The 25,474-nt window shown below is 45.0% G+C and overlaps 1 protein-coding gene across 3 annotated transcripts in view; it reads right to left on the reverse strand.

Moving 5' to 3' along the window:
• PCNX4 (pecanex 4) overlaps positions 1–25,474 on the reverse strand; it is a 355,649-nt gene that overhangs the window by 272,671 nt on the left and 57,504 nt on the right. For all 3 annotated transcript variants that reach the window (XM_078660350.1, XM_078660351.1, XM_078660352.1), the window contains exon 5: positions 16,106–16,212. In XM_078660350.1, the coding sequence (XP_078516476.1) occupies positions 16,106–16,212 (107 nt within the window). The remainder of the gene's footprint in view (positions 1–16,105; positions 16,213–25,474) is intronic.

A 25,474-nucleotide genomic window follows, 5' to 3' on the forward strand; every position in this document is an offset into this window, starting at 1 on the left:
GTGCGATCCAGGTAAAATTTTAAGCACCTTTGTACATCCAGAGAATGTAGCGACCTCTCTGCTGGTGAAGTAGGGTGCGGAAAGAAAGCTTACAGAATAACAGGTTCATTTAAGTGGAAGTCCGAGGGCACCTTGGGTATGAACTTTGGATTAGTCCGTAAAATCACAGTGTTTCTTTTGAATTGGAGAAAAGGCTCTTGGATCGTGAGCGCCTGCAATTTCCCAACTCGTCTTGCTGATGTGAGGGCAAGAAGGAGAGCCAACTTCCATGAAAGGAATTTCATATCTGAACGATGTATTGGTTCAAAGGGTCCCTTCATGAGCTGTGTAAGGACCAAATTCAATTGCCACGTAGGAGGCGGAGGCCTCAGCGGGGGGTAGACACGAAATAAACCTTTAAGAAACTGTTTTATTATCCTGGAAGACCAAAGAGAAAGGTCCAGACACTGAACGTCTGTATCTGGAAATCGCTGCCAAATGAACTTTTATGGATGAATGGGCCAGCCCAGACTTAGCCAGGGACAAAAGATAAGGCAGAACTTGATCAGGTTGTGAAGTGAAGGGGTCAACATCCTCTGTCTTGCACCAAATGCAAAATCTTTTCCATTTGAGACGGTAAGTCTTGTTAGTGGAAGGGGCTCTAGCCTGGGAGAGGACTTCCTTTATTTCATTTGAGATGGGAAGGTTCATAAACTCTCGCTGCTCAGGAGCCATGCTGTCAGGTGCAATGACGCTGGATCCGGATGCCAAACTTGCCCTTCGGACATTGTGAGGAGATCTGGAATCGTCCGCAAGGGAAGTGGAGTAACTAGCGACAACAGGTGGAGTTCCGTGAACCAGAACTGTCTCGCCCAAGCAGGGGCTATCAAGATCATTTATCATGGTTCCACCTTGATCTTCCTGATAAGCCTCGGGATCAGTGGAATGGGGGGAAAGGCGTAGACAAATGTCCCTGACCAGGCTATCGAAAGCGCATTCCCCAATGACTCTTGGTGGTGAAGCCTGCTTGCATAAGACCGGCATTTCTTGTTGGTCGGTGTGGCAAATAGATCTATCGCAGGCTTGCCCCACTGTCGGAAGACCTCGTCCAGAACTTGTTGGTTCAGTTCCCACTCGTGACTGACTGAGGATGACCTGCTTAGTCTGTCGGCATTTTCGTTTAAAACTCCTGGCAGGTGCTCCGCCTATAATGAAATCCCATGTTGGATCGCCCATTCCCAGATTTCTTGAGCTTCCTGAGACAACGGAAGAGACCTGGTTCCCCCTTCTTTGTTCACGTAATGCATGGCCGTGGTGTTGTCTGTCCGGATGAGAACTTTTGAACCTCTTAGACGAGGGAGAAAAGCCTGAAGAGCCAGTTTGATTGCCCTGAGCTCCAAGAGATTGATGTGGAGCCGACGAGTCAGAGGTGACAAATGCCCACTTACATGCAGGTCCTGCAGTACTGCTCCCCAACCGTCCAAAGACGCATCCGTCTTCACAACCTGAGGAGATGGATCGCTTACGAAGGATAGACCTTGGGACAATTTCTCCTGCTGTGTCCAACACAAAGCAGCTTTTTTCATTGCCGAGGTGATGGTCACCTTGTCGTCGAACGACCCGTGAACCTGTCTCCACTAGATGTCCAGTTGCTCTTGAAGAGGACGCATCCTCAATCTGCAGTGTGGAATCAGAGGAATGCATGAAGAGATTACCCCCAGAAGGGATTTGTAACGGCGTACTGAAAGACACCTTCTTCTTCATAAGTCTAGCGCCATGGTTTGCAGTTTTTCTTGTCTCTCCAAGGTTGGGAATGCCTTCATGAGATTTGAGTCCAAGATGGCTCCCAGGAAGCGTGCTGTCCTTGACGGAACCAGATTATTTTTCCCTGTTTAGAGTGAGACCCAAATTCTGGAAGAGGTTTGTGCACGCGTTGACCGCTTCCCTCGCAACCTCCCTGGACGGAGCCTTCAGCAACGTAAAGGAAGACCTGCAAATGATTCTTCCATAGAAATGCAGCTACTGGTACCAGCACCTTCGTGAAAATTCTCGCTGAGCGAAGTCCAAAGGGTAAAACCCTGAATTGAATGTGGCTCTTGGCTACTGTGAATCGTAGAAACCTTCTGTGTGCCGGGTGAATTGGTACATGAAAGTACGCATCTTCGAGATAGAGCGTGGCCATGAAATCCCCTGGATTGACAAGACGTAGAATGTCTTGGAGAGACCATCCGGAAGGATAGGGATATGAGATAGGTGTTGAGCTCCCTGAGATCTAAAATTGGGCGCCATTTCTCTAGTGTCTTCCTTAACAGGAAGAACCTGGAATAGAATCCTTCTCCTCTTTGGGCGGAGGGAACCGGCTCTATCGCTCCTTTCAGGAGCATCTGATGAACCTCGAGCCGCAGAAGACGCAGATGTTTTGAAGGAATGGCAGCAGGGGGCTTGGATGGTGGGATTTGCATGAATTCCAGAGTATGGCCCTTTCGAATGATGTTAAGCATCCATTGGTCTGATGTTATCTTGGACCAATTTCGAAGGTAATGTGAAACCCTGCCTCCTACTGAGGATTTTGCAGAGGTGGGTACAGTAGGAAGAGCCAGGAGGCTGCTATTGTCTTTTGGACGCATCACGCCCTTGGCGAGCCTGCTTCTCTCTGTTGTTAGGCCTTGAGTAATTTGAAGACTGACCCTGCCTTTGCTGGTACGTTGACGGTACTGCTGTGAACCTGAGCCATATGATGAGTACCTCTGCTGTTGATAAGAGCCCCTGTAGGAATTGCTCTTGCCCCTGAAACCCCTAAAAGGAGCTTTGCGGTACTGAAGCGTACCCAGAGACTTAGCAGTCTCAGTATCTTTCTTAATTTCTTGGAGGGTGTCATCAATCAGCTTACCAAATAGTGCTTCTCCATCATAGGGCAAATCCAAGATCTTATTTTGGATTTCGGGCCTGAACCAGGTTGCCTTAAGCCACCCCTGGCGACGAAGAACTGCAGCTCCAGCCAAGGAACGAAAAGCTGTTGTGGCAATATCCATGGCACAGTCTATGACTTCCATTGACGTTGCTTCCCCTTCTTGCAAGATCTTTTTTGCCTCTGTCTTGGACTCCGGAGGAAGTTAATCTAAGTGCAGCGAGATATCACACCAAAGTTGGTGATCGTACCTGCCCAATATCGCCAAGGCATTAGCTGCTCTCACCAACAGACTCGCCATTGAAGAAAATCTTTTTCCGGCGTTATCCCGCCTCCTGCCCTCTTTATCCGGAGGAGTCGTCAAAGAAGCCGAGGGGTTGCGAGAATTCCTCTGTGCCGCTTGTGAGATTACCGAGTCCGGTCGCGGGTGCCCCGTCAAAGACGCCGGACCATCCTCAGGCGCTTTGTATTTTTTGTCGAGGCGCGGTAGTACAGGGACCACCGTCGCTGGATTTTTCATCGCCTTAAGGCCTTCATCCCACAGATGTTGAACAATAGGGATGGTTCTCGTTACCTTCCTATAAGGCTCTTTAAAATCATATAAAAAACACTCAGTGGAAGTAGAAGGCATATATAGTTTGAATCTGCCAGCCGCTCTCTCCATTAGCTTGTGAAACCCCCCTATATTCGCTGGCGGGGAGTCCACCGTATCCGGACACGGAGATGCTGGGTCAGGAATGACATACTCATCCCATTCCACCACTTAACCAGGCCTTTCATCAAAATTTTCATCGTCCTCCGATGAATCATCATGGGTGTCCAATGGAACCGAAGGCTCTTGTGGAACCGGAGTCTGTGGCCGAGATGGTACTTGAGATGGCATTTCAGGAGCAGCCATTGGCGGAGCCGCAGGGGCAGGCAAGTCCTGCATAGTTGGAACAGTAGCAGCAGCAGGTTGTGAACATCTTGATTTATAGTCTTGCAGCATATTGTGAAGGTCCTGCAATAATGATGAAGGGACAGATACCATGTCCTGTTTCGAGCACGGTTGTGGCTGGGAAGAACGATGATGGCGATGACCACATTCCTGGCTGTACTCTCCGTCAGAATCTGTCTCCTGACATTTGATCAAAAGCTGGGAAGGACTATTCCCATAGCCATACGAGTCCTGTTCATCATCTTCTGACTCATCGTCATCCTCCTCTAAAAGCAGAGCTGGAGGCAAGGGGGTAACTCTCCTAGGAGATGTCATGTCCGGTGTGATCCTTGTCATAGAGATGGTAATCCTCTTTTCCGCCGACAAAATCTTCGACGATTCCGTCGACAATGGAGTTGTCAATATTGCCGTCGTCGTTGACGGAATAAACGTCGTAAACGAAAGAACACTCGACGACAAGATGGGCGTCGTCGATGCCGTCGACGACGAGACTGTCGACACTCCTGCCGTAGTCGTCGTCAATGCCGTCGACGACGAGACAGTCGGCACTCCTGCCGTAGTCGTCGTCAATGCCGTCGTTGTAGCCCTCGACGACGACACCGTCGTTGTCCCCACCGTCGACGAACCCTTCATCGTCACTGCCGTCGTCGACATCCTCGTCGATGTCGTCGTCGTCGACATCCCCGTCGACGTCGCTGCCGTCGTCGGCGCCTTCGTTCACACTGGTATCACTGCCGTCGACGATCCCGTCGACGTCGTTCGTCGACTGTACCATTTTAAGAGCAGGCTTCAATTCCTTCGACGAGGCCTTCGTCGACGACGCCTTCATCGTCGATGACTTGGTACTTCTTTCAGATTTTCTAGAAGACTGGGAAGAGGGCTTTTTGAAGGCTTGATCAGTCTTCATCCCCACAGAAGGTGTAGATGGTCCTACCCTCCCCTTTTCACCATGGTGAGGAGATTCGCCTGGACCTTGGCTCTCAGACTCTCTGGGGGTCTTTTTTGAGGCCTTAGAAGAACGCTCCACAGAAGGAGAAGGGGAAACCCTACCCCTTTTGACTGACCTTCTAGAAGATGACGCAGATGACGAGTCCTCACTGTCACTGGAGACAGTGTCCTTTCTGGACTTCAACTTCTGGAGCCAGGTCAGAAGCCTACCCTAACGATCCCGGAGGGTCTTGGTGGAAAAGGTGCAGCAGATTTTGCAGTCCGCAGCCTTATGGTCAGGATAGAGGCAGTAGATGCAATCCTTATGCTTATCCTCCACAAAAAGCCTTTTCTTGCCACAGGTGGAACATGGCTTAAAAGGGGCCTTCTTCCTTTCCTTTTCAGACATCCTGGAAGGAACAGCTAACAATCCTGAAAGAGAAATCCTGAAGAAAACTTCTGAAGAGAAGAGTTTGAGCAGAGCTCAAAGGAGACTCTCTAAGCACAACGTGCGGTAGAAAATCTGAGGCTCTGAGGTTCCTTCAGGAGGGTTCTATGGGGTGAGGCTCTTCTGATTGGCTGATGCCTAAGTTTGGTCTCTTTTACAAAAAGAGGCAGATATGCTACAAAAGGGAATGAGGCCTATGCCTTTTTCTTTCTCTTTTGTACCTACTGCTATGCTATTTTGTTACCGAGACTCCCATTCCGACCACGGGGAATGATACAAAAGCATGGGAATCTATGAAAGTTCCAATACTGGGGCAGGGAGTTAATCTAGGAGTTTAGACTCCAGTAAACCCAGGGGGATGAGATTTAGATTTCTGGTCAGTTTCATAAGTTTGAGATCTTTAGAGGAGGGGGGTAGCTATGGTGAACAATATGAGGTGGTGGTCACACCACACCTTTGGGGGTTGGGTCCCAAAACCCCTCTTTTTATGGCAAGAAACCTTGGTGTTATCTGTGTAAGGAGAAAGGCCACAGAGCAAGAGATACCAATTGCTCTAAAGCCAACACCAAATAACCTACTACTACTGCCTCTAAGGCAACCAGCGCCCTTGGCACTAGTACAATCACTAGGAGTGTCCCTAAGGGATTAGTAGGGTTCACCTGGGGTTCTAAAGTGGATTCTGGCCTGGTCAGGACTTCCACTCAGACTGTCCTTGCCTGTGACAAAGGCAAGTAACTTGCCACTTTACGAGTAAGTCCCCACTAACTTGGGCAAGAACAGGCAACAGCCACTGATTAATGGCCAGGAAGCTGTGGCATACAGGGACAAGGGCCAGTGTAAACATGGTGACAGAGGAACTTGTGTCTCCTGACCAAATCATACTTGGTAAACTTTACCAAGTAACCAATGTCAGAACTGAATATTCCTTGGCAGTTGTAAATCCCACCAGGGGAGGGGTAACTGGCCCTATAAGTTGTGGTTTTCCAAGACCTACCTGTTGACTGTCTGTTGGGCAATGATTTAGAAACTTCATCCTGGTCTGAAGTGGAGTTCAGGACACATGCAGAGATTATGTGAATCTCTGCCAGGGTATTTGATGTTACTAGGGCTCGGGCCAATAGTTAGGACCTGAGGGAGCTCTGTATCCTGGAAGAATGGACCAGCTAGCTCCTAAGAGAAGGAGCAGGTAGAGTAAGTAATTATCCTCCTCCCAGACTCCCAGGGAGATGATTCTAACCCCTGTGGAGGAACTGTGATAGAGAAACTTGGACCCGACATGGCAGAGTTCTTGGGGGCAGAGGGCCCTTCCAGGGCAAACCTGAGTCTAGAGCAGAAATCCTGTCCCCCACTCGAACAGCTCAGACAACACGCTGCAGCTGAAGCGGGAGGGAAAAGTCAGTGGGTCCCATAAGATCTATTGGGAAGATGGGCTCCTGTTTTCTTAAAGTAGAGACCCTAAGCCTGGTGCCACCAGGAGGTTGGTTATACCTCAGAAATACAGGGGCTTTCTTCTGTCTCTAGCACGAAATTCCCCTTGCAGGATATCTTGAGCAAAGCAATCATTTTTACTGGCTCCACATGTCTGAAGACACCAAGGAGTTGTGTCACTCTTGTGTCACTTGCCTAGCTAGTGGTAAGTCAGATGGCACTACAAGGGCCCCCTTAATTCCATTTCCAGTAGTTGGAGTTACCTTTGAGGGGATAGCGATATAAATTGTCGGTCCCTTGAACCCTCCAACAGCATCTGGACACAGTTACATCCTAGTGGTTGTGAACCCTGCCACTAGGTATCCAGAAGCTATTCCACTTAGGAACAATACAGCTCCTGTGGTGGCTAGGGCCCTTCTGGGAGTCTTTTCCAGAGTGGGGTTTCCTAAGGAGGTCTTGTCAGACAGAGGTACAACTGTCATGTCTAGCTAGATCACTGCAAGAGTGTGGTGTATACGTTTATCACACTCTACCATTCACAGTGCAATGGGCTTGTTGAAAAGTTCAAAAATACCCTAAAGGGTATGGCCATGGGACTCCCAGAAAAGCTCAGGCAAAAATGGGATGTTTTACTACCCGGCCTTCTCTTTGCCTACAGAGTATCCTCAGAAGGGGTGGGCTACAGCCCATTTGAACACCAGTTTGGATCCAGTTAGGGGTCCATTGTGTCTAGTTAAGGAGGGCTGGGAGCAACCTCTCAAATAGGACATTGTGAACTATGTAGTTGGCCTGCGTTCACGCATGGCTGAGAATATGAAGAAGGCATGCAAATACCTTGAGGCCAGCCAGGAGCTTCAGAAAGCTTGGCATGACCGATAGGCTGTCCTGGCTGTTTACCAGCCAGGCCAGAAAGTGTGGGTATTGGAGCCTGTGGCCCCAGCAGGTCTCCAAGACAAATGGAGTGGCCCCCACACAATCCTTGAAAAGAAAGGCGAGGTAACCTAGCTGGTGGACCTAGGCACTCCAATAAGTCCCCACAGGGCACTACATGTGAACCGCATAAACCCGTTTGTGGACAAGGCTTACATGAGCTTGCTCATGACCAATGACGAGGGCCAGAAGGAAGAGAGTGACCCTCTCCCTGATCTCCTCTCACAGAACCCTGTGGATTGGTAGTTGAATAGCCTTGTCAGACAGCCTCACTGACCAGCAGCAGGCTGATTGCAGGAGGGTGCTCAATCAGTACAATCACATGTTTACTCTGACACCCAGTCAAACCACCTGGCGTACCCATGAAGTGGACACAGATGACAGTCTGCCAGTAAAGAACAAAATGTACAGATAACCTGACCATTTAAGAGACTGCATCAGGACCAAGGTCCAAAAGATGCTGGAGTTGGGGGTAATCGAGCCTTCAGATAGCCCCAGGATTAGTCCAGTAGTCCTTGCGCCAAAACCTCACACCAAGGGTGGAAAAAAAGAGAGCAGGTTTTGTGTGGATTTCAATCAAGTCACTATGACTGATGCCCATCCTATTCCTAGGGCAGATGACCTTATGGATACTTTGGCCTCAGCCAAATATCTGAGAACATTTTACCTTACTGCTGGCTACTGGCAAATCAGACTAGTTGAGGATGCCAAGCCAAAAACAGCATTTCAACCCCAAGTAGGCATTATCAATTTATTGTGATGCCCTTTTGTCTGCAAAATGCACCTGCACCTTTCAGAGGTTGGTGAATAGAGTACTAACAGGTCAGGAAGCCTATGGTGCAGCATATCTAGATTATAATGTTGTCTTTAGCTCCACATGAGAGGACCACCTGGTCCACCTCAGGCATTTTCTGGAGGCCCTGTAGAAGGGAGGCCTCACTATCAAGGCCAAGTTCCAAATAGGGCAGAGCAAGGTTGTATACTTGGGGCACCTGATAGGTGGAGGCCAAGTGCAGCTAATGGAGAGCAAAATCCAGACCATTCTGGACTGGGTTGAACCCACTACCCAGACTCAGGTCAGAGCTTTCTTGGGCCTGACTGGGTGCTACCGGAGGTTTGTTAAGGGATATGGGTCCATTGTGACTCTCCTTAATGATCTCACTTCCAAAAGAATACCTAAGAAAGTTCAGTGGACAGTAAGCTGTAAAAACGCATTTGATGACCTGAAGCATGCCGTGTGCACTGTGAAAGTTCTGTCTATTCCAAAACTTTCATTGTCCAGACAGATGCATCTGCGATAGGGGTAGGAGCTCTTTAGTCATGACTGAATGCAGAGGGCCAGAGCCAGCCAGTAGGTTTTATAAGCAGAAGGTTGACCCCCTGAGAGAATCGTTGGTCAGATATACAAAGGGAGGCCTTTGCTGTGTTCTGGGCCTTGAAGTAGCGAAGGCCATACCTGTTTGGTATTCGCTTCCTTGTTCAGAAAGGCCATAAGCCCCTCTATGGCTTAAAGAAATGAAGGGTGAAACCCCCAAACTCTTGAGGTGGTCCTTTTCCCTACAGGGGATGGACTTTTCAGTGGAACATAGGCCTGGGAGTAAACTTGACAACGCAGATGGACCCTCCAGGTATTTCCACTTAGAAAATGAAGACTCAACTGGGCAAGACAAGGTCCTTATGTTTGGGGGCGGGGGTGTGTAGAAAAGTAGGATCCGCTTTCATGGTCACCCCCACTTTTTGCTGGTGTCACTATGTTTTACTGACTAGTCTTACTGGGATCCTGCTAATCAGGACCCCAGCCTTTGTGCATCTTCCCTAAATGGGACATGGTGAGTACTTAGGTACACCCCAGATGGGCTACAGGTGTACCCTTGTAAGTCCCTAGTATATGGTACTAAGGTACCCAGGGCATAGGTACATCAGGGGTCTCCCATGGTCAGTCAGTCAAAACAAACTTTATTTGGTTTGTTACAACCATAAAAGTACAATTTACCTCTTATCCTAATGAAAAAACAGCAAAAACATAACACAGCGGTATCACGAAACATATTACTTCTCAATGTACATATAGTTTGACTTTCATTTTTAAAATCGGTGTATTATAACAGTTAGATTATTAAAATCACTTAATTCATGCCTATACAACACCTCCTTAATCATGCAGCACTTACTACTGTAAACACTAATTGTTCCACCCTTATATAATGCCGAGGAGTAGCATTATTTGTGCTTACTCTGTGCACTTGAGGAACACCTTGACTTTATTCATATATTTCCCCACAGCACAGGCTATATCTAAATTCCCCATTTCCACCAAAAGATTAACACCTTGCATCCTGTTCGTAATATTATAAATTTTAAAAAATCGGACATAAAAACTCCTTTCGTATATCTAAAAACCACATACAGTCTAGTAAAATATGTAAAATATTGCAAGTAGTACCTAAAGTGCTAGTGCAATTACCATTACATCCTATCATTTGGTTCCGAACTCCATTATTGGCGTAACATGGGTTTATTCCAATTCGCATTGTTTGGACTTCCCGCCTTAAGCTATGACTTGGTAGCCGGTCCACATAGGGAAAATGTTGGTCGAGCTCCCAGGCCGATGTCATGTGGGCTACCGAGCTTTTTGTAAAAGGTACTCCCGGTCATAGGTACGGGACATATCAGTCCCTTGAAGCCTTAGTTCTTTCTTACCTATTATTATGTGGTCTTGCAGCGAACCTTCCTTCAGATCGAGCACCCTATATGCATTACTTATTGATACTCTAGTCTCTTTTGCCCAGGGTAGCTCGCTCGTGGCAATTTCCTCTTTGGCCCACTGGGAGATTTTGAAAAGCTCCTCTGCTCCCAATCGCTGCCAGAATCGTACAAGGGCCATACAAGCAGTTATCGCCCACAAGGTGATTCCCAGCTCAAGTCTTGCCGCCTGTACCATAGATGATTTAGGCAGCACGAATAAGCTTTTTAGTATATTTCCCTCCTCTCTATCCCAGGAGGTCTTACCACTTATGTAAATAACCTCGGCTCCATACAAAAATTGTGGGGGCACCATTGCTTGGTAGGCTTTTAGGACCGGTCTATCCGACATTTCTCCATAAGTATTATTGAATCTTTTTAAGCCTTTCACAGACGCCAATGCCCTCATTTTTAATGCTTGTAAATGAGTATACCATTTCAGGGTACCAGAAAACCACATTCCCAAATATCTATAATCAGCTACCCTCTCAAGCAATACTGTGCCCAGGTACCAAGAGAACTTAGTTTTCCTCCTTCCAAAGCATACAATTTTTGTCTTCTCCATGTTTACTACTAGTTTTTTACTTGTACAGTAATCTTTAAATCGATTTAATTTTCTTTGGAGGCCTATCTCCGTCTGATCCATGATTACCAGATCATCAGCATATAGGAGGCACGATATCTGGTTTCCTCCCAGTTTCGGGTTCGCCCCTCTAACCTCTCTTAATTTTTAGGGTAGGTCTGCTAAGAACAGGGAGAATAGTAGGGGGGTGAGTACACACCCCTGCCTTAGACCGTTCCCAATTGGGATTCTCTTCGTCAAACCTCCCTCCTTATCCAGAATTATCTGTGCCCAATTTTCTGTGTGCAGTGCTTGGATTAGGGCTAGCAGGTTACCCTGTATTCCATACCCTACCAATGTTGACCACAGTTGCTCCATGTCCACCAGATCGAAAGCTGCACGGAAGTCCACGAAACAGCAGAATAAATTACCCCTCTGATCAATCGACTTCCGTGCAGTGGACCAAAGGGCAAAGCAGTGGTCAACCGTTGAGTGGCCTTCTTTGAACCCCCCCTGTTCTGGTGGTACTATCGGTTTGTCATCCACCCATTCCTTTAGTAAACCTAGAATTACTTTAGAGAAAACCTTTTCAACTATGTCCAGAAGGTTTATTAGGCGGTAATTTTTTGGGGAATTTACATCGCCTTTTTTATGTATTGGCCTGACAATAGCCCCTTTCCAATTTTCTGGGAAATTGCCAGTGTTTAAAATCCCTTGGAACATATTAGAGAAAAACTCCGCCCACCATTCTATGTTCGTTTTTATTATGATAGCTGGTAAATTATCTGGGCCTGCTGCCCGTGTTAGGTTTAATCTGTTTATTATACCTCTAGTGGCATCTGGGGAGAACTGTACTTTTATTTCTTCCCTTATTCCAGGCCAGACATTAGCCGTTCTTCCCTCCCTGTTTGGCCATTTACCGTAGATTTCTTCCAGATAGGTCACCCACTTGTCCTCTCGCACCGAGCAGTGTAAGGTTCCTAAGACTTTCCCCGTGCATTCCTGTATTAACTTCCAAAAGCCTCTCACATTTTTTTCTTCAATTGCCTCAAGTAGATTCCCCCAACATTTATCCTTAAAAGTTCTTTTTTAATCTCTAATAGTGGCCTTATATTATATCTTTAGTTTCCTAAGTTCTATTGCCGCATCATCACTATAATGACCTCTTAGGCGTCTCTCCTGTTTTCTAATACCGGCCTTTATTTTCCGGCATTCATCATCAAACCAATGTTTGTTATTATTGGGGTATGATTTCGCATTATTTACTGATTTATGTTTACCGTGCTTTAATTTTATCCTAAGGCATTCCACCAGTTGCCTTATTGTATCCTCATACCAGGTTATGCCCTCTTCTGGTGCTAGGTTATCTAAATTCACGGTTAACTGGTGTGCACTCAGTTTTTTTATGTATTCATCAGTAATTCTCGTAGTGAGTCGCTTGGGTCTCCCATGGGCTGCAGCATGTATTAGGCTACCCATGAGAGACCACACAATATGTGACTAAAGGCCTGCCGCTGCAGCCAGTGTAAGCTGGTGCTAGCACCACTTACAACCGATATAAGTTCCCTTATATCTGAGGTCACTGCGCTTAAAACCTATAAGTCACCCCTAAGGCAGGCCTTTCAATCCTGAAGGAAGGGTGCTAGGTTCTAAATGTGAGAGTGCCCCTGCATGAACAGAACACCCCTACAACCTTCGGAGCCCTCTCTTCCAGGTTGCAAGTGCATCAGCCATTACGATACATAGAGTGGCCATGTGTCATTATGCGATGACCATCTAAAAAAATGGCTGCGTCGTGTTTGTTATCAAACATGTTGGAATTATACCCCCACAGCGGTATGATTCCATGCACTGTAAATCTCCTCCAGGAGGCCCTCAGTGTACCAGTCTTCTAGACCCAGGCAGCAAACTATGGCTGCTGCTGACCAGAGACTCAATTCTACCCTCCCACTGCTGAGCCAAGCTCAAGCAGGGAAAGGCAGGACAATAGGTTTCCTGTTGCAGGGAAGTGTGACCAGCTCCCAGACAGGACTTAGTGTATTGGGAAAGGATGGGGGCGCTTGCCAGCGCCACAGAGACTCCTTGAAGAGCACACCTCATGCCCTCCTTGCATACTCCAGTTCAAACCAGTTCAGGGAGCCATAGGCTCCTGCTCTGGCGTGAAACTGTACATAGGACATGGCAGTATCCTGACCCTCCTGTGGGAGGGACCCCTGAATTGTCGCAACCCTTTGCTTTGGGTACTTAAGGGCTTACCTGTGGGTGGGTCTCTAGATTCGTTGTTGTTGCGACAAGATTCGGATCCAACACCACTTCAACTTCGACCGTCTGGGCACTCTGGACATCGCTGGACTTCGCTTTGGGAACCGAGACTGCAACTGGGAAGACTCCTGCTGCTCCTGGTCTCATTGTCATGGAAGTTTCCTGCAAGGTCTGTGCCTGTGCTCCATACAGGTTCTTCACAAAGCTGGTGGACAGACACCCGAAAGAATCTCCCTTGGAGTGAAGGAGTTACTTTCCTGCATCTGCAGGCACCACAACCAAACTGACCAGTCTGCTGTTCCTGAACTCTTACAGACTCTGAAAGGTTCAGCAACACAGGTGGTGGTTCTGCAACTCCCTCGAGGCCTGCACTCTCTTCATAGTAAGTTGGAGATGAGTATACCTCGTCAGAACCACTAGAGCAGTACCCCTGTGCAGTGCATCGACTTGCCGTTGCCAAGGCTTGTTGACTCTCTCCTCCAGAGATCTTCGGGATCCAAGAAGCTCCAGCCTCTAGATATCATTCTGCCAAGAACTTTGTCTGCATCGCATCCTTTGCACAGTGGGCCTTCATCCTTTGGCAAACTGCTTGACGTCCTCTTGCAACTCATGTGCCTCCAGCATGTGGGTCCTCTTGATGGTCTTCTTTGGCTCCAGTGGGCTACCCTGCTTGCTCGGGGCCTGCTCTGACTTACCTGCTCATGGTGAGTCACTTGGACCTTGCTGGTCCAGACACTGCACCTTTTCCGTCAACTACGTTGTTTGCCGCTGCAAAGGCTTGTTGGTGCTCCTGCCAGACACTGACTCCCTAAATTCTCGACATCAGACGTGGGAAATCTCGTAAATGGCTCCTGGTCTTCTACAGCGTCACCTGGTCCGCACAGCTGAAACTTCAAGGGCATCGTCAAACTCTCCTGCATCTCCGACATCGGTGGGTATTCATCTCCCATGTCTCTTGGTCACTCCTGAGTGGCATAGACTCTGTCCCCTCTGCTTGCAGGTACCACTCATCTTGAATCCACCTTTGGGTTCCACCGGACTCTTTCACCCTCTTTGCCAGTGGCAACTTTCCTGAAGTCCTCCATTGTGGTCCACGGCAGTGTCCGACGTCACTTCGCACCTATGTACTCGGCTTCCCTGGTGTAGGTATCCTGGTTCCTATGGTATACATGGGTGGGGTGACTCTTCAACCCTTTATCTTCCACTGGGTTTCTTCAGGTCCACTGGGAAGGGTTCTTCTTTAAAATTGCAACTGCGACTTACCTGTCGACTTCTATTGAGTACGTGGTTGTGTTCCCACTCTGCACACCTCCTCTGTGGGGTTCCTAGATACTCACCTTAAGTGGTTCCTTGGGTCCCCGACTCTTCTACGTCTTTTGGGTCCAGTCCGGACTTAAGTTGTGGTTCGCATCCCACTATTTTAGTGTATGGTTTAGTCTTTCCCTGGAGACCACTGTGTATTCTGTGCTATTTACTTATTCTATTGACAAGTAGTATGTGTATTCTGTTTATATCTCCGTGTAGGAGATACTACATTGTGTTAGTCAGTGATAATAATAAATACATATTTTTTATAACTACACAGTGTGGTTCTTTTTTACTTAACTCATACGGTAAGATTAAGTGCTGGTAAAACAAGCTGCTTTACACTCCTTCTGGAATAACCCTGAAGGCTGCTCTCCACAGCTACCACTTAGAGGGTTTTCTAAGGTTGTCTAAGACCACTAAAATCACCGTAAGGGTTGTCTGTATTAGTGCAGGGTGCTACACTTACATAAGTGAGCACCATATACTAAGACAGCCTCATGCAATCAACATTCACTCCCAACTCAGCAGGGAGATGGGGATGGCAGTTAGAAAGTTATCCGCATCACTGGGCAGTTTCTCTGTCTCGCCACCAGGCCGGATGGGTTGGGATTGTCGGGCAGGTTATCAGAGCACTAGAGATGTGTGTCCGCCATGTTGGTTGGCTTAGTCACGGCCCCCTTCCCCCTTTAAAGAGGCCACATGAGGAAAGTTGGTTTACTAGGGTGACAAACTTGGCTCCTGATAAACTAATTAATTCTGCCACTGAGACTTGTGCAGGACCTGTAGATCAGGCATGAAAGCTGTGTTGCACTGGACCCAATCCTATGTGAGAAAGGTTTTAAATAATGGCACTGGAGAAAACAAATCAGTGTTCACGCAAAAAGTTTCCGATTCCAGTCTGACGCCTGGGAAATTCAACGGTAAGGAATCTGAAGCTACAAGTCTCGATCAGATTAACAAACAATAAAATTGATAATATGCTCACAGACAAGGCCAGGGTGGCAGAGTTGTAGAAAGCAGTAAAGGGTGCTCTTGAGGAGATTATTTATCAGATGTTACAGATCGTGTCGGTGACACAAGCCTCCATGGCGACACAGTGAGATAGTAGAAATGGAGGCATGTCTTAAACAATTTTCTTTTTTTGAAATATAAGGGAGTAAGCAAAAGAAGGCATAACTGTATTTGCTGAAGGAAGCCCAAACCCTACCAATCCAAGTCATATCACAGCAGAGCGCGAATAAATATGAAATCGGAGTGGAGAAAATCTTGCTTACTGGATGGCTTTTGTTAATTAATTGTTGCTTCTAACACAAACCAGATAACCACAAGACAGGAATTCTTATGGGACTGCCGTTCATGGCAGTTTGACAACAGTGAAGGAAAAATACGTGTAGACCAATACCATAGACAGTTGAAACGAAGATACTAGAATTAACATACTGTACAGTAGTCCAGTTCAATTAGCGAAAAGGCCGCCCCGCAAATCAGACTTTGGCTTGTGTACTTAATGAAATTTTATGTCACATTTACAAACTACTCGTCTACTGCACGACTGTCGTTTATGTAATTATTGAACAAACAGTGTTTTTCGTTATGTTTATATTCTTTGTTCTGCCAACATCTTTAGACCACAGTCAAATACAAGAAACACAAGGAGCTCAAGTCATTACTTACTGTTCTAAATGCTCTTGTAAATCCGATGCAGATTGACACCGAGGGGAGATTTGCTGACATCAGGGAACTGTCCAGGGAGAGATACGCTATCATTGCAAATGGAGACACTAAAATGGTAAAACAATGCCACAATATAATTAGCTCACAATTCACATTTCCAACAAAAAATGATAGATCTCTGAAGACTTATTTAGAAATTAGCCTGGCTGGACTTCAATTTTCAAAATAATCGGTATGTTAAAACACATTTGAAGTGCCTTAAATGTTTTTTTACATACTGCAGTTAGCTACTGAATTCTGATCATAAAACGTTAACTATTCTTTCAAAACAATTATGATAACAATGATTTTTGTACGACATAGTTGAAATATTTTCAACTTACTTTTTTAGAATGCAAAAGTGAAGTGTTTATAAGCATTTCCTGTTGTCAGGATGTCACTTTTCAGTGTATTCTGTTCTACTAGTGAAATTATTTTAGAAATAGGGTTTATCATTTTTATTATCCTTAATGTACTGCTTAGTAATGCAATTGGCAGAAGGGTAACAAAAAAAAAGGGGCTGTACATATTCAACCTAGGTGCTTAGGGGCATATGTATGAAAGATTTTTGCAAATAGCTGTTAAGGACTCGCAAATTACTATGTACGTAGTATTCGCAATAATAATTGCGATTCCTACATATTCCTAATTTGCGAATCGCAAATTGCATTTCGCAATTAGGAAATCCCTTCCCATTCATTTCTATGGGCCAAGAGGCCCATAGGAATGATTGTGAATTGCATAAGCAATTTGTGAGTACCCAATAGGTACTCGCAAATTGTACATGTAATTTCCAAAAGGACACCCTGTTGCACCCCTGAAATGTGCATGTGTGCATATGTGGCGCACATACATGCCCTAAGGGCATGTATGTGTGCCACATGGCACTTTGAACAAAGCAAAAAAGTGCTTTTGTTTAGGAAATCGCAAACTACTACCAACTTGAAGTTGGTGGCAATTTGCGATTCCTTACAGCAATATCGCAATGTGCGATGGCTACAAGAATACCATTTAGGTAATCGCAAATTGCGGTTCCCTAAATGCATTCGCAAATAACAAAATTAAGTATATTTATAATGCATTAGGGTTTCAAGTTGTGAGAGTTGTCAATACGGACAAACAATGGAGTGCCAGGGAGCTCCATGAACAAGGGATTTTGGGCAGAGGCAGCGGGGACGAGGGAGGGCAGGTGGAGGGTTTGCACAGACGGGGGAGGGCGGGCGCGACCAACAAGGGAGGGTTCTGTCTGTGTTAACCCCCTGCCCACCCTCCCCCTCCTGTCTGTGTTGCCCCCCCTGCCCACTGCTGTGTTGGCCCCTGCCAGCCCTCCCTCTGCTGTCTGTGTTACCCCCGCCCACTGCGGTCTGTGTTACACCCGACCACCCTCCTCCTGCTGACTGTGTTGCCCCCTGCCAGCCCTCCCCCTGCTCTCTGTTTCCGCCTGCCAGCCCTACCCTGCTGCCTGTGTTACCCCTGCCCACCCTCCCCCTGATGTCTGTTACCCCCGACCACCCTCCACTGCTGAAAGCACAGAGACTGGAGTCCTGATTAGAAGGATTCCAGTAAGACAAGTTACAAACCGCATCACACCAGGCAACAAAGTGGGGTAACCATGATAGCATAACCTACTTTCCTACAGCTCCCCTGCCAGAAAAGCCTTACTAAACACAAAAAAACAAATTTTTGACAAAATGCACTGCACCAACCTAACCTCAGTGGGAGAATTCAATGGAGAGTGAGGAGTCCAGCTCACTCTGGGCACACCTTTGTACTTTTTCAAGCTATTAACCTCAAACTCTGGGATTTTTAAGCAAACTCCCCATAAACACTATCTTGTTAGATGCTGCCAATTTCAGGAATCAACCCTGTTTGGATAAGAAATATCAAGTTTCCCATCCAAATACCGTTGTAGCCTATGACAGGAGATTAGGAAAAGAAGCATAATGAGCTTCTTCAGACAAGTGTTCCAGAGAACAATCCCAGTTTCAGGACCACCACGCATTTTTTCTTTTTTAACTCTTTAACAAAACAGCAAAAGAGACAGCTAAACAGATATTAGCTTGACATTGGTAGGTTACAACACTGGCATTCCATACGTTTACTTTTACAATTGGAGACATTTCCAATAATGTGTGCCTACCCCGTTTCATTTGGTAAGTCTACCAACCTTGCCTCTCTCCTGTCTAACTCTGCCGCTGGGGACAAGAAGATATAGCCTCTATGTGAATTCCATACCGCCCATTTCCAATCGCATTTTTTGGGGCATCCCCTGTTTTTAATGACGTCTTTCTCCGCTATCATATCCCTGTCCATGTCCGCCACCCAGCCTTTTACTTTTGGCGGTTCCACTGTTCCCCATTTTTTAGCTATATTCCGTTTTGCGAGAGCCCATCCCAACGATGCCCATGATTCTTCAGTTTGTGCTAGGTCGATAGCTTCTCATATGTTTAAGAAACAGAGTTTCGGGGTGGCGTTGAGTGTTTTTCCCCCTGCCCTTTCCATTTTTGATGTGACCGCTGCCCAGAATGTTTGAATGACTGGAAATTCCCATATAGTGTGAAAGAAGGTTCCCTCATGGGAGCAATTTCTTAAGCAATGTGTCTCATCTCTCCTCATCATCTTAGCCATGACTATCACTGATAGGTAGACTTGGTGCAGGGTTTTGAGCTGGATTTGTCTAAGTCTCATGGAAATAGAGATTTCCCGGGGTGAGGCGAGTGCATCTCGCCAATCATCGTCCTCTAGGTCACCCAAATCTATCTCCCATTGTTGCCTTAAACGTATCAGTGGATCTGGTCGATTGTTAAACAGTTTTTTGTATGTTAGTGAGATAGCTTTCTTGGGCATAGGGTCCAACAGTAATCAGTCTTCAAGGGGGGATGCTTCGGGTAGCGGCCGCCCTTCGGTATTGCTGTTTTTAGGGCATGGCTAATTTGTAAGTATCTAAAAGTTTCAGCTTAAGCAAGCTGATTGTCTTTCTGCGGTGCTGCGAAGGTTACCACTCCATCTTTAGTCCACATGCCTCTCACTTCCGAAATATCTATTAAATCCCACTTGTGACCTCCCCGCATTCTTAGACACATCCCTTAATATAAAACTCCAGACTCTAGAGCGTGGTAACCTTAATAAGCTGAAATAGTAGATATATATCAAATGATATTTGGCCACATTTGCCTCATTAACCAAATCATGCCCTAAAAATGAATTAAGAGAATTTAACGATCAGTACATTTTACTGCTGTCACTTAATTAAGGAAATACAAGACCACATCCGCTGAATTAGAACAGAATCTAATAAAATGCGAGTTAGAAATGCTCCAGGCTACACTAGGCCCAAGATTACCTAAGAAAATTAAATTGACAGCCTCTGCAGACCAGCTATAGAGCCCATTGATTACAAGTGGGTGAGACCTTCTTTGTTTTTGTTAAAGTTCTTTTTATTGGCATTTTACATTTTAACAAGTTACAGCGATGTGTCATGTAACAATAAACCATTTGACAGTCCTCTTTTCGACATTTAACACTGTGTAGTGTAGCTCCTATTTTCCCAATAGGCTCTGCGCATTGGAATAGTACCTACAGCAGTAAAGGCCTAGGCCAGACGTTAACTAGGTCTACTACTGTCGATACTAGACTTAATTTTTGGGTTTGCCAGCTAAGCTCAGAGTTCGCTAGAAACTTTCTCGAATGTTCAAGGAAGGAATTAACTCCCCTGATTAGACAAGAAGGGATTTAGTTTCTGACAACCATAGAACATGACAACTTTGCTCTCCCCTAATCAAGAGTCAATCTCGAGAGTCGTGTGAGCACAAGGCAATTATTTTACTCAGTCAGTACGTGCATTCTTAGTCTCATCAGAATGTAGAGAAAAGGAAGAGACGGGCGTGTTCAATAAAAAGGTGTTATTTATTGATCAGTCTCTTTTCTCATACATGAGAAATGGATCGATATTATTGCAATACTTATAGTTAAGTAAAGTGCATACATTAAAAGCAATAGTATAAAATAATACTGTAAAAACATTGATATGGTTTCTGAGCCATATGATGTTTAAAATGATTAAAATATATTTACATACACATATACATTTTGACTAAACGTGCTCAACTGGTGTTTCTAAATACGCCTACCCCGTGTACCTGACCTAAGTCTAATGCGTGGGCGGGAATAGAAAGTTACAGTTTAAGTTAAGTTTGTTTTTGCCAAGTGAATAACTAAAGAATTCTCTGTGAGGGGTTATTCAGTTCTGTACCTGGAATTTAGGATGGATGAGGAATAGTATCTCTTTCTCTGCTCTCGATATTCCAGGCTGCCTGCGAGGGCTGCCCAGAAACGCCGGTGCTGGGTCTCTCGGCTTGAGATAGCAGCGCGTCTCTCAGCGCGTCAGGAAGGCGGGGCTGCTGCCAGCGGGGTCTGCTTCTGCTCTCGGCTTCGGCAAGTATGGCTGCTCCGTCTTGTCACCACGCGTGTGTTTGCATAGGGCAAGGTCGGCAATATTTATACCTTAAAGGTGCCGAGATTGACGTAAGGATGGACATAGATACGTCAATAAAGATGTCATACGACTTGCTCGTTAGCACATTCTTTACTAAAGTTCTCTGTGAAATCAAAACAATGGCCGCACGGATTATCCAGGTTGTCATAGGTTTGATTTGTTATGAGAACGTCGTATGCCTTATCAGGGGCTGGAGGAATGTCGCTTGTCTAATTAGATCTCAAGCGTTATGACCTAATCAGATAACACGTTCCTGTGCCGTAGTGTGACTGCGTCAGATAACGGTATCTGCATCATGGGGGTTTTCTTGCCTCATGGGCTGACTGTTAGTTAACTTGATAGTTAGTTTAACCAGAATAGGGTCAGGAATAGGGGGACTGATTCAGAACCTATAGAAATACACGACACCCACTCCACGCTAACTATGGTCATATCTACTAATCTATGCATAGTATAACATAGTACAACATACTACAGAGTATAGTGTATACCTTACCACCCCAAAATACATAAATGCATTTCGAAATTTTCAAATATACTGAAAAATTGCAGTCATATATATTGTATGCACTTAAGCTATGAATTAAATGCAAAAGTAAACACGCATTTTTATGCATTATTGCTTATTGGTATATGAGAAATACACATGAAATGGCTCTTAATATGGCTATACAGAAAGGAAGTTCGAGACCATTTCATCACATAATAAAATATTTGTGAACATCCCAGCGAGCAGCTAAAGTCTATAAAGTATCTAAAAATAGAAATGTTAGTTCTCTAGGAATAGTTTCTTACTTTAAGCAGAAGATCAGTGTCCCGGGGAAAAAATATGTAGAAAAATATTTTAAGGGGCTTGCTGAAAAATATTGATGTCCGTGAGCTGGAGTGAAATTGTTCATGTGACTTTATTTTTAAAGTTGAAGGCCGAATTCAGGGAACGCCGTGTGCGAGTTTACTCAAAAGTCTCTATTTCTGTTCTGGAGAGAACATCATATCATTCAGGCTTTCGAAAAAACTGTCAACAGCTTCATGGGAAAGTTCCACTAAGTCGGAAATAGGGGTAACCATGCATTCGTGCGCATGATTGTCTCCATTGACATTCTGATTCGCATTGCTGACAGAAGGTCGTACCTGTTCGATGCTGCTTTCATCTTGAACTTCACTACTCTTCAATCGCAGTGGTGAAGATTCCAGGAATGCCGTCATCAGGATTGGCAGCCTTTGAGGGCAGCACAAAGCGTGAACCTTGGTAGGAACCAACAGTGTATCTGCATCCACTGGCGCATCCGATTGTAGCGTCAGACAGGTGTCTAACACGCATTCTTCTCCGCATAGCAGACACCTTAGTACAGGTAAAACACACCTTTGCCACATTGGTCGAAATGATAGAAACCAAGTCATGTTCAGGTCTCTAAGCCGGGAGAGTCCCAGGATTTTTGATATCCGGTCCCGGTATCCAATGGCTAGGATCGTATCTTCCATTGTCGCGAGAGTTTGATCTGTGACATGGGTTGCCATAACGAAAAATAAGGACTAGGAATAGGATTCCGGCAATTAGTCCTAGGATCAGGGGAAGTCCGCCAAAAATCGAATGGACGAAATCTGGAAAAATACCCAGTATGGCTTTGAATGGTGTTAATGCCATCGAAAATACTGTCTTAAATACCTTTGAGACCCCAGTGGTATCAGAAATATTTAAGATTTCGCTTAGGATTTCCGCGAAATGTACGGGGGAATTAGTTGATAATAATGTATGTATCTCTGCAGTAGTTCTTGCGACTTGTAGATCATACGTTTCTTTTGATGACGTGAGCCTTGTAGGCGTCTGAAGAAGCACTGTTTTCATTCTGCTTAAAGCATCTATTCGAATAGAAGTAATTTTCAAACTGGGCCATGCCCTTGCCTCCCTGTCTGGAAAGGAGCTGGGGAATAAAGAGCGTCCACAGCACTTGACCTTCGCCGTCGTAGTGACTAGATAAGGAGTCCCGGGCATAAGACTACAACATCTGCGGTCTACAATAAGAATGTAACTCCCATTATAGAGTCTTTGAAACAATGGTTCTATTTCAGTTGCAGGTGCGCCTTGCTGGTGACATGAAAGGTTGTATGAATTCCCTTCACAGGCTCCATGCAAACTAATTCCGTTACACAGAAGTGTGCCGCTTAGCGACATAGCACAATTGTTGCCACTAAGAAACACTTTCTGTCCTTTATTACTGACACATGCATGTGAATAGGGCAGGTTCCAAGTTGTTTTAAGGTACCCCTTTCCCAATTTCTCGTACATGCCAGCCTGTATATATTTTTGGCAGTATTGAAACCTGAAGGTTGAGATTGGAATATTTATGATTCCGTGGATTATCCATTCACTGACAGGTCGTTCTGACATTGTCATTGGTAATCTTTCTAGTTTTTCAATGCTCAAGATTGTATAATCAGCACCCTTTTGCGCCATACCGATTTGTCTATCAGTAAGGTTAAAGATTTGGAATAGTGACGTTGTGTTGATTAAACGCCAAGGCACATAGCCTGAACGCAGATTTTGTAACGTCCAGCCAAGCTGTACAATGGAACGCAATTGTGACTGACCATGTTGTAATAACAGTAAGTCTTGCGATAATATATCGATTGCTGAAGACACAATGCTGTCCAATGAAAAAATTCTGGAGGACAGAGTCATTAACCCATTGTCCACTACAGAAAGTGATTTTTCCAAATTGATACGGTCAATTTCCCGTATTCTTCCTGCTGTCTCAATTTGAGTAACCTTCCAGGCCTCATTGTATGCTGCATATACAGAGGCTGCTATGAAACGCTTTTGACGCTGTTTGCGTGGTCCCAGTATGAAATCACGCAAGTCAGCACCATCAGTAAGTAAAGTTAGGTGTTGCTTAATTTCAGGCAGTGTGGAAGTCTGTAGCCATTGAAGGCATAATTTGCCCACACTGTAGGTTGTTATTATCCCTGGGTGATGTCTTTGGGGATATCTAGGGTCTGGCCTGGTCATTTTGAAACCCTGTGTTTTATTCAGGAATCTATCTTGACAGTAATTTGTATCTGTGGGCCAGATCAACCATTGTTTCCAATCAGGATGTGTTCTGTTTTGGTTTAATATATGGTTTACGTCTATCTCTTCATCTGTATCAGAGCTATTGCTAAACATTGTTGGCTTCGGAATAGACGGTTTAATTAAATCTTTGATTTTGGCTAAGCCAAGACAGGTGGTTTGTTGAACAGTGTCATTTAAAAATATCATTTGTTCTGGGATCATGCAGGCTCTAAACAAAGCTTCTAAACCCTGTACTTGCCATTCTTTTGTACCCCAAACACTTTTCAAATCAACATTTTTGTCCCAATAATCAAATCCAAATGTATTCATTTTTTCAAAGAATGAATCTGAATATATCAATTTTGTGTTGGTTATCATGGTTTTCATCCCTGTCTTGTTTGACAATTTAAAATAAAATGTTTCAGCATTACTTATGTTAAAACCTGAAAAATATGAATATTTGTCATATACGGTTCTAGAGCTTCCTTTTGGAGGTGTAGCACAATGTTCCCATTGATTATAATTTAAAACATTTCTAGGTTGTGCAGATTTATGTAAAAAATGGTTACCATAATGGTTATAGCAATACATACTATCATAATTTGTAGAACCTTGCAAATAATCATGTTTTGTAAATTTAGCAGACATTACTAAGTCAGACATCATGTTGTTAATACTTTCGAAGTCCCAATCATCAGCAAATGAGTTTGGTTTTGCAAAGTCACTCAAGGAGATCTTGATTTGGTGTGGATATTTCAGGATCTCGACCGGACCATAAATTTCATAGTCAGTGTTGTCCCAGGCTACCCCACCAGGTATAGGATTGGCTGTGAGGTTGGCTGAAGAAAGTTCTGAAGAAAGTTCTCTTTTCTCGACGTGTGAAGATGTGTGTGGTTTGAGGATCAAGTTGATGTTCTGACTTGCTGTGTCCATTTTAGCATATTTTCCCTCAATGAAGCGTCCCAAAGTAAATACCATGATGAGCCAAAGTATGAGGATAAATGCACCAAAACCCACCCAAAATTCAATCCATGGAGAAACCAGATATGTTTCTTTCAGATGTTTCAAAAGTTCCTTAGCTTTGTCTTTAAAGGATTTTGATGATGGCTGTGTCTTTGATTCACTGAAGCCGTCAGAGGAATCATCGAAGTTGATGAAGTAACCGGATGCAGTTCTGTCAATTGTTCCAATTGGTTCAGGATTTCTGTTTTTTGCATTTTCACTTGGTACTTCAGTATAGATTGGTGTGTCTCTGCTAAATGTCTTTATTTGGGTTTTAAGAGGTCTGAGTTCTATTGCATTGTTGCATAGTCCTTCTTGTTCTTCTTTAGGCGTTTCGAATGTGATGAGCCTTTTTGTTAGGACCTCTGTACTGGTAGCAAACCTTGGTGTTCTGCTACTTATTGGGAGTCCACTTGGCCTACTGTTTGTTATCGGCCACATGTTGTGGGTTTTACCAGGTCGATGGATACAACTCGGTTCTCCTTTTTTCCAGCAAGTGGCGGTAGTACAACTGATCTTGTCCCGTTGACAGACAAGACAGGAACTGCTTTTCTGTAGGAAGGCCCAAATTCCTTCTTTACCGCGATCTTTTCCCTGACTAGATCCCCGACTTTTGGAATCCAGACAGGTCTTGCCGGGACAGGTGGTGATTCTTCAGTGGTTGTTGGCTGTTGTTTCAACTGTATGTTGCTCAGGTCTTTTCTTGTTTTGTTTAAGTCCTGCAAAATAGCCAAACGGTCTTTGACATCAAAGCTTTTTTCTATTACCACTGAAGTCTGACTAT

Source organism: Lissotriton helveticus, chromosome 9 (genome assembly GCF_964261635.1).
Source record: "Lissotriton helveticus chromosome 9, aLisHel1.1, whole genome shotgun sequence".
NCBI lineage: Eukaryota > Metazoa > Chordata > Amphibia > Caudata > Salamandridae > Lissotriton > Lissotriton helveticus.